At 52.7% G+C, this 9,278-nt stretch overlaps 1 protein-coding gene across 9 annotated transcripts in view; it reads left to right on the top strand.

The window, feature by feature from the left end:
- Positions 1–220: 220 nt before the first annotated feature.
- Positions 221–9,278, top strand: part of ITGB4 (integrin subunit beta 4) — a 29,459-nt gene continuing 20,401 nt past the window's right edge. For 3 of the 9 annotated variants that reach the window (XM_031042221.2, XM_031042216.2, XM_013130757.3), the window contains exons 1-7: positions 507–958; positions 5,592–5,683; positions 6,187–6,272; positions 6,790–6,891; positions 7,323–7,527; positions 8,050–8,146; positions 8,571–8,742. In XM_031042221.2, the coding sequence (XP_030898081.1) occupies positions 954–958; positions 5,592–5,683; positions 6,187–6,272; positions 6,790–6,891; positions 7,323–7,527; positions 8,050–8,146; positions 8,571–8,742 (759 nt within the window). In that variant the 5' untranslated portion in view covers positions 507–953. Of the gene's footprint in view, positions 347–493; positions 959–5,580; positions 5,684–6,186; positions 6,273–6,789; positions 6,892–7,322; positions 7,528–8,049; positions 8,147–8,570; positions 8,743–9,278 lie in introns of those variants that run through there. The other 6 variants (XM_031042218.2, XM_031042220.2, XM_031042219.2 and 3 more) reach the window with 6 other exon arrangements.

The following is a 9,278-nucleotide window of genomic DNA, read 5'->3' as shown; positions in this document are numbered from 1 at the left end:
CCAGCAGAAGGGCTGGTTGCAGTTGTGGGATTGCTGCTCTTTGGACCATGGTAGGATGCATTAGGGGCAGCTGTGGGTGGGTCTCACAGTGCTAGAAGGAATTGCATTGACCCACAAGCCAGACCTATTGCAGATGTAGGGCGGACTGTTGTGCTTGCACCCTGGGGTAAAGCCAGATGTGGATCTGTCTGTTCTGCAGGCACAGTACAGAGGCTGGGCTCAGGTGGCTGTCGCAGCAGGAATTTACCTGGTATTACAGCTAGGAGCTGCCTGTGTGCTGGGGTAACAGCCCCGCTCCTGCCAGAAGGAAACGTGGAGGAGAACCCCCCCACCCAGACAGGCAAAGGTAAGCAGCTGACGCTGCCCATACCCCACAGCCCTCTCCAACCACCCTCTCAGCCCTTTTCCTGTGGGATGGTGCTTGTGCAGAGGGAGGGTCTGGGCGGCTACGTGGGCTGTTCCTGCCCATCCAGGTGTGTGAAGGAAGAATGCCAAGCCCTGAGTCACGGGCACCCCTTTCCTCCCCAACTGGGATAAAGCTCGTCCTCACCTGCGGTCTGATCTCATTTATTGCTGCTCCCACCTTTCCTCCCTGCCAGCCCGCGGAGGGAGAGGCGGCAGCTCTAGAGGTGAGAGGAGCAAGAACAAAGTCGGTGTTGGACTGGAGGGTGCAGAAGGCAGCGGGAGGGATGCAGGACCGAGGTCTGCCTGCCCTTCCTCCCGGCCGGGAGGCTGACATTTAACCGGAAAAAAAAAAGGGGACAGAAAATAAAGACGGGGTGGGGGGAGAAGAAGAAGGAGAAGAAAGAAAAGGCCAAGACTGGAAATCAAGTTGCAGCAGCAAAGCAGCGCGTTCCCCCTCTGCCTTCAGAGGAATTTCTTGGCTTGGTGTGTGGGTGCCTGTTTTTCGGGCTGCAGCAGAGGATTTGGACACTGAGTCAGACTGAGCGCTAATGAGGTTTGTGGAATTAATTCATCCATGCTCTTTAGTGTCCAGCTTGCTTGAATTTCACTGTGTTGATTAACCGAGGGATGAAGTCAGGCACTGGAGGCTCCTTGCATGGGCAGGTAGGCAGGGCATAGAGTGAGGGGCTCAGCTCCCTGCTGGCTTGTTCTGCTTTTTTCCCCTGGGTTTGGCTGTCGGACGCTGTCTTGTGCCCCTCAGCCAGCTGGAAGGGCAGTGCTGGAGACTGAGCCAGTCTTTGCAGGGCTGCATGGGCAGAGGCTGCTTCTGGAGGTATTTGAGTGGGGGGCTGTGGAGCAGAGGGTGGGGGTACCATAGTGCACTAAGGCAGAGCAGAGCCCTTTGGGGAGCCTTTGTTGCAGGTTTCAAAGGTTGCTGTCTCAGCCTGTCCTGCTTCCAGGGGAAAAGGCAGCATTGGAGCTGTCACCCAGTGAAAGCTTTCATAAGTGGAACCGTGCAAAGGTGGCTCCGACCTGCTAAACCTACAGAGATTCTTTTGCAGAACCTTTGTGAGGGGGGAGCAAGGGCAGAGGGTGACCCTGGAGGAAAAGGCCACAGGGGGACAGGGTATACGTGGGCTGGTAGATCTGAAATGGATGGGAGACAGGGAAATGGATGGAAAGACTGGTGTGAGTGAGCAGACAAGCACAGTTTAGGTGGGGAAAATGATGCATGAGAGGCACCTATAGAAGTGAGGGAGAGGAAATACAACTTGTTGGGGCCAAGGCAGCAGAGAATGTGCTAGAAGCAGCAGGTGGGGGACAGGATGGCCCCAGGGCTGTGCTGACATGCAGCCAGGAACCACAGGCAGAGTCCTGGACTTGCTGCCAGCCCCTCGGGGCTCCCCCTGCCCGAACCAGGGGGCAGAGATAAGACCTGGTGTTGCAGTTGGCACAGGGTGCTGTCAGCTGCTCCCTGGCTCCCAGCAGCTCCGTGTGGGTCCCCAGGCTGAGTCCTGCTGTTTTGTCTCTTGCTAGAGGATGCCAGGGGCTTTCTGAAGTCTGGAGCTTGACCAAAGGGCTGAGATCCCTTTCTTGATGGAAACAGCAAATGGTGACACTTGCATGGAACCTCCTGGCTGCTGAGACCCACCTGGGGAAGGGGGGGAAATGGATGAGTGGGGAATCAAAATCAAAGACAAATATGAGTCTGTGTTTAAGCAATGCTTTGATTTGCAAGTCATGTTTTTGATAGCCGCCTGGGCATCTGATCCTTTTCAAGTCTCAGAGCACAGCCCCTGGCAGTTCTGTGCTGCTGCATGTGCTGGGGAGGGAGCAACCTGGGAAGGGAGAAAGCGTGAGCTGTGGTCCTGATCCATGTCCCTGCAGCCCTGCCCTGGGAGGAGAACTGAGTCACCATGAGCCCTTGTGGCTGCCACTCAGGTGCCCTTGTGCTTTACCTACATTGCTATGAGCTCTTCCTCAGGACACCAAGCCCCGTGCTGAGGCTGATCGTGGTGACCAGTGTGCTGAGAGCACTGTGTGCACAAGCACACATGGGTGAAGAGTTGCTCCTACAGATGCCTCCCATCTACCAGGGTGTCAGTCCCATATGCAGCCCCAAAGCACCACTGGGAAGTAGGGGGGGGTCTGAAGCCATAAAAAGGGCAATGCCCACCGGAGGGAGGAAAGGCTGCTCTGGGAGCTTGAGCATTTTCCTTGCTCTCCCGCTGCCTTGTCCCCAACCTGCCAGGTGTCCCCCACATGGCAGCTGGGACGAGGCTGTTATTTGGTTCCTCTCCCCAGTCCACCCCAAGGTGATGCCCAGCTTCAGCCTTGTCCTTCCCAGCACTGGGAAGGGGTGAGGATGGGACAGGGTGATGAAAATTAGTTGCTCCAGCCCAGTCCTCCATCTCATTGCTCTAGTAGTTCCTCTGAAGAATCCCATGGTTTTGGGGGGATGAGGTACCCAGTGTGGGCTTCTCCAGGCTCAGGAGTTCCTGGGGTCTTTCTGGAGCAGGTCTGTTGGCTGTGCTGAGGTTGCAGGCAAAGGCTGGGGGAGCAGGAGGTGACCAGGGGATGCTGGAATGGTGGTCTGGGACAGGGTAGGATGTCTGTGCGCAGCCATGAGCTGCTCTACTGCTTTTCCTGCACAACTGAACAGCTTTTGTTGTTGTTGTCAACATGAAAATCCAACCAAACACTGCAGCTTTTCAGCAGTGAAAGTGGTATTTCCTCTTCCAGAGGACACTTCTGAAATGGAGGAATGCCCCTTGCAGGCTTCTGCACAAATGCTGTGGGCTGCTTTCCTGCAGCTCTGCATGGCAGCAGCAATGCTCTCTCTGTGCCACCAGTGCCCTGCCAGCCAGCAGCCACGACTGCCAGGGCAGCAGGACATTTATATTGAGCTGAGGTTTATGGCCCCTTAGCACTATCTTAGCACTTGAAAAGACGTGAGAGCAGTTCCTGTGTCCAAGGCCTAGGGTGTGCCCATCCATCCCTTGGTGATTCTTTCTTGACTCATGGTTAAAGGAGGATGAATTAGGTCTCTTTGCTTTGAGGCCACCTTTGAAGGTGGGTGTATGGACTGAGCAGTCTCTTTCCCCATACTCAATTCTCTCTTCATGGCCTTTGCCTATGTCACGAGATGTGATTTGCTGAGTGCCATGTTTTTCCCTTGATGGGGTCAGAGCACTTCCCTCCCTTTTTATCTCACCTTTGATTTTATCTATCTTACCTGTGATTTTATCTCTCCATGGTTCTGAGGTGTTGGTTACTGCAGCTGGCAGGGCTTACTGGGGTGGAGAAAGTTAAAAAGGGATTTCAAAATCTCCAAAATGGCTTCAAAACATCCCCCTCCTCCTATCTTGGTGGCAAAGGACCCAGTGTTTGCCAGCAAGTGGTGGCATGAGGACTGTTGTTGAACAAGGGATGATGGTTACGAGAGGAGGGGTTACAGGCATGTAGAGGGACGATGATAACTGTTAGCCTTGGAGCCAGTCACAGGGACCACCCAAAGCCAAACCTGGAAAGAGCCTGGGGTGTGGACAGCTGGCATTGCAGGGAGGCAGGGAGCTTAACTCCAGTGCTGCAGGATGGAAGCAGAGGGATTCCCTTGTCATCGGCTACCTTTTACCCATAAGAAAACCAGCATACTGGCTACCAGGTCCCAAGGAACAGCGAATCTTCCCCAGGTTTCCCTGACGATGTGCTGACCTGAAGTTTCCACATTTCACATGTTTAAACTATTGGGCATTAATTACTGTGAGGTATCCCTCTGGTATAGCTGAAAGCATGAATGATACACTGACATCTTGCCATCTATTACCCACATATAGTGACCATCATAGAAAACAAAGGGAACTGAGCCGATGGCTGCACAGACATCCTACCCCACCCCAGACCACCACTCCTTCTGGTCTCCTCTTGCTCCCTCAAACATCTTAAGAAGAGAGATGTCCCCTGGTGTAAAGGCTATGTTGGTTGGACCTCTGTGCCACAATGAACACTGCATGTGCTCAGTTTCATGCATTCTATGTATTTCTACTGGCCTCAGTGGCTGATGAGGTATCCAAAGGCCAAGTGTGACCTAGTGCTGTTGTAACTAGAGCAGGTCTTTCCAGGGTTTTCCCTGGGCCCCAGGTCAGGCTGTTAGTAGCTGAGTCACCAAGTGACTGGACTGTGTGCTGGTGTTTGCCTGGTAACTCAGATATCTTTACTGCACATAATATCCTCTTTTCCCTTCCCTGTTTTGAGTGGTTTTCACATCTTCTTCACTTATTTTAGTCAGGGCTTACACAGCAAGAAGCTATAAGACAGTTACTTTGAATCTTCTATTTCACCTTGCATCTTCCAGAAATGAGGTGCTTTAGAGATGTCTTTACACTGGATTTTGTGCCTTGACTGCTCCTGTGCCCTGCAAAGGTACCAAAGTCACTGTCTGGTACAGTAGCTGCAGAGCTTGAGTTCCATCTTTGTCTCTTTCATTTACCATGTCTGAATGCTGACTTCCAGATGGCACTGAGTTTTCAAAGTCACATGTGGGTACAGGGGGAATGCTTAATTGTTTAGGATTTGGCCTTTGGATCCACACAGGGGGTCCTGCTGCCCTGGACAGAAGAGAGAGTAGCTGCTGGGCTCTCAAGACCATAGATTTGTTCAACAGCTCCAAGTCTGGCATTTCCCAGACCTCACCCTCTATTTATTGTTGTTTCAACCATCCTGGAAACTCTTGGTGTGATAGGAAATAGCAGAAGGGAGGGGTCTGTTTTGCTTTTGGAGAATGCAGATGGTCACTTTTTCCTCCTCTTTTTTTTTTCCTTAACCTGCCGGAAAATGCAAGGTCTTGACCTGGTTGGTGCTCCCACATGCAGATGGCACTGGGATCCAGCCAGGAGCAGTCTGAGCTCCAGCTGACAGCACTGATCCCATCAATGCAGGCACCCTGGTTCTGGACGCAGGGGTGCTGTGGTGTGGCACCTGCCCTGCCCCACTGCCGGGGACTTTGAGCCATTCGCAGATGCCTGAGCATAGGATGAACCACTCTCGGTTTTGCCTTCATGCCCTGCCCTGATGAGGTCAGAGATTGCTTCCAGGCATCTGCTTGCAGGGGCTCTGCAGAAGCTGGTCTTATCACCAGGACCATTTCCATCTTGGCTCTCCACAACATCATGATCCATGTGTTTTAGGAGGAAGAAGATGGATGTGCTGCCACGGATGTGTGCTGAGCTGCTCTTCCTGTCCCTGCTCTGTGCCACTGGCCTCTGCCAAAGAAGCAAAAGTGAGTGCAGCAGTTGTATGACTGCCTGGGTGACCCTGGTGCTGTCTCATGGGGACTGTGCACAGCCCTCCTGGACTTTAGAAATGCTGGTCCTCACATGGATAATCATGGAATCCCAAACTGGTTTGGGTTGGAAGGGACCTTACAGCTCATCCAGCTCCAGCCCCTGCCACGGGCAGGGACACCTCCCACTGGAGCAGCTTGCTCCAAGCCCCTATGTCCAACCTGGCCTTGAACACTGCCAGCAATGGGGCAGCCACAGCTTCTCTGGGCACCCTGTGCCAGTGCCTCAGCACCGCCCTTATAAGACCAGTTGTGTGCTTTTCCTCCTGTTTTCTATCTTCCCAGCATCTGGGGACTCTCTCACTACCCCACTGCTGTTTTGTAGCCTACTTCCACTAGCAAACCAGGCAAAAACCCCATTGACTTACCCAGGAACAAGATCAGCCTTCCTCATGCCCTTCCATGGTTTTCTCCATTCCTGATACCCTGATCTTTCCCAGTAGATAACCGCTGTGTGCTGTCCCGGGCGAAGAGCTGCACTGAGTGCATCCGAGTGGATAAGGACTGCTCCTTCTGCACTGATGAGGTAAGACCTTGCAGGGGAACCCAGAGCTCCACTTCCCACCCTGCTGATGGAGGGATCCCACCACCTCTAGTGGAAGCTGGGAGAGGGACCCAAGAGCAGGGTCAGCTCCTGGCTGTTGCTTCTCTCTGCAAAGAGATTATTCTGATGGGAAGTGCTGAAACGTGGGTTTCCTTTGGTATGGAGAATTGGGATGAAGGAGAGTCTGGGGCAAGCCTGCAGTAATGCAGGGTTTAGCAGAATAGGCTGGTGTGCCAGATCTGAAACAGTGTGTGCAAGGGATAGAGGCAGAATCTTATTTCAGTCAAGCCAGCAACTCACTGGTCATCACATTTCCCTGCTTCTGGGGGGACATTGGCTCTTCTGTGCTAGACTCATCCACATCCCTGTCTTACTCCTGCTCTCAGAGGTTCACTGATGCTCCCAGCAGAGGACCCTGTTTCCTGATAAATGCCTTTTCCCCTTGCACAAAGGTTTTGCTGTTTCAGTGGCTGTGATGTTGTTCTTTCCCTGTTGGCAGAGCTTTGAAGAGCCTCGTTGCAACTTGCGGGAGAACTTGCTGCGATACGGCTGCAGGGAGGCCAGCATCGTGTACACCAGGGGCGAGATGCAGACCCAGCAGGTGGGTGCTGGGGAGGCAGCTCTTGTCCAGCTTCTCCTGAGGGGTCCCATCATTCCCAAGTCCTTCATCCTCCTATAGAGTCTTCAGCAGGAAGAATACAAAATCCAGATCTCTCTTCATGTAGGGTCTACTCAAAAAATGCTCTGCTTTGTTAGCTGATAAACCTGTTGAGAACAGACCTGATTGCTTAGGGCTGTGCGGCTTTTCAGGCAAAACTGATGTAAGCAAAATGACAAGGTCTAGAGGAGGTGCCCGGCTGGGCACATGTGGGCATGGGGGAGGCTGCCTTTGGTCCTCAGCTGTACATGAGGGAAGGGAGTGTGAACATCCCTGCCTTTCCAGTTCCCAGATATCTCCTTGGTCCTTGACTCATCCTCACTGTATCTGCATAGGAAATGGAGTCCATCCCCTTCACATCACTTTCTTCACAGAATTTCAGCATCAACACATCCCTGCAGAGAACCCAGGTGTCCCCCCAGGGCATGTTCATGCGGCTGAGAGCTGGGGAGGAGATGAGCTTCAACATGGATGTCTTCCAGCCCTTGGAGAGCCCTGTGGATCTCTACATCCTCATGGACTTCTCCTACTCTATGTCTGATGACCTAGACAACCTCAAAAGCATGGGCCAAAACCTAGGTAAGACCAGAGATGGGAGAATAGGGGAGCTAGCTTCTGTACTGACAAAGGTAGGCAGCTCACTCCTGCCTGCAGTGGGGAGTTCTTGCTAGCACCAGAGAAAGGGATGCAACTGGCAAAAAGCTGAGAAATGCCTGTTTCAATTAGAATTTCTCATTATTGCTGCTTTGGAGATGGGAGGAGTGCTCTCTCCTGGTCGTGCAGGGATCCTTATGCATGATGCACTCTCCTTTCAGCCCAGCATGGAGGCTGGTGCCATGCAGAGTTGATCTGTGCAGTGGCTTTGGCATCTGAACTGGTAGGTATGGTTTGCACTATTGCAGAAGCTCCAGCCTTGGAAAGGCGGCTACCAAAGGTGGTATAGGTTACTACCCCAAAAAAAGACAAGCCACAAGCCCAAAGGGCTTAGAAGCTGACAGTTTGGGAATCTAGACCTGACCAGCAGAGAAGATGCCCAGGAGCAGCAACCTCACACACGTCTCTTTATTTACGTGTCTCCTCCTCTCTCCGTCCTCCTTCCAGCGGAGTTCCTGCAAGCCCTGACCTCCAATTACACCATTGGATTTGGCAAGTTTGTGGACAAAGTCTCATCCCCTCAGACAGATATGAGACCTGAGAAGTGAGTGAGGCGAATCGGTCCCTGGGATGGGAGCAGAGGGGAGGGCAGGCACCATCTGTTTCTCCATGGCTTTCCTGATATATCTGTGGTGCAAGAGCCTCTGCTCATCTCTCTCCCTTCATTGTGAATGTCTCCCCTGGGCTCCCAACCTTTTGCTCAGGGCTTGCATTAGCACCATGCCAGTGCCAGCAGTGTCCTCAGCTTTCAGACTCCCCCTGCTCTGCCACAACAGATTGAATGCCTGCTCCTCCACCTCTGCCCTCACCCATTCTACCTCTCAGTGTTTATGGTTGCCAACTGAAGTTCATGTCTTCCCTTGAGGGATTTCTGAACCCTTGGGAGTCCCCACATGCCCTTTCCTTGCACCCAAGCATCTCTTTGCTCCTACCAGCTGCACAAACCCTACTCTCCCCTTCTCTCCTAGGCTCCGTGAGCCCTGGAACAATGCTGATTCCCCCTTCTCATTCAAGAATGTCATCCGTCTGACCAGCAATATCAACTACTTCAGCCAAGAGCTCAGGAAAGAGCGCATCTCAGGCAACCTTGATGCCCCTGAGGGTGGCTTTGATGCCATCCTGCAGACAGCTGTTTGCAAGGTGATGGTGTCCAAGGATGCAGGAGCCATGTGGGCATGGTTTTGATCACTGGATCTTCTTGATATTGGGTGATGAGCAAAGAGCAGCATGCTGGTCAGCTGACAAGAGAGCCAGGGATCCCGGGTTATATGTTCAGCTGGGAACCTGGGAGGTTGTACGTTCACAGTCTTGTCCTCCCAGCCACATGTTCCTGGTGCCAAGTTGTTTTGCATTCCAAACTTTTCCTAGGTCTTAGACCATCTGTGTGTGTATCTCTAGTGTCTGATCCCCAGCATAGGAGCTGCTTGCTCAGCATCCTGCGTGTGCTCTTTGCTTTTGTCCCCCTTTGTGCCTGTGGTGGTGAAACTCTGCTCCAAGGAAAACAGCCTGCTTGGGCTTCGCCATTTGGCTGAGGGATGAGCACAGCTCCAAACACATCCAGAAAAGCATGGGCTTGCCCCCTGCACCAGGGGAGGTGTAGATTGGATATTAGGAAAAAATTCTTCACAGAAATGGTGCTCAGGCATTGGAACAGGCTGCCCAGGGCAGTGCTGGAG

The sequence above is a fragment of the Melopsittacus undulatus genome, chromosome 11, assembly GCF_012275295.1.
Source record: "Melopsittacus undulatus isolate bMelUnd1 chromosome 11, bMelUnd1.mat.Z, whole genome shotgun sequence".
NCBI lineage: Eukaryota > Metazoa > Chordata > Aves > Psittaciformes > Psittaculidae > Melopsittacus > Melopsittacus undulatus.
This window is presented reverse-complemented; position numbering and strand designations above follow the sequence as displayed.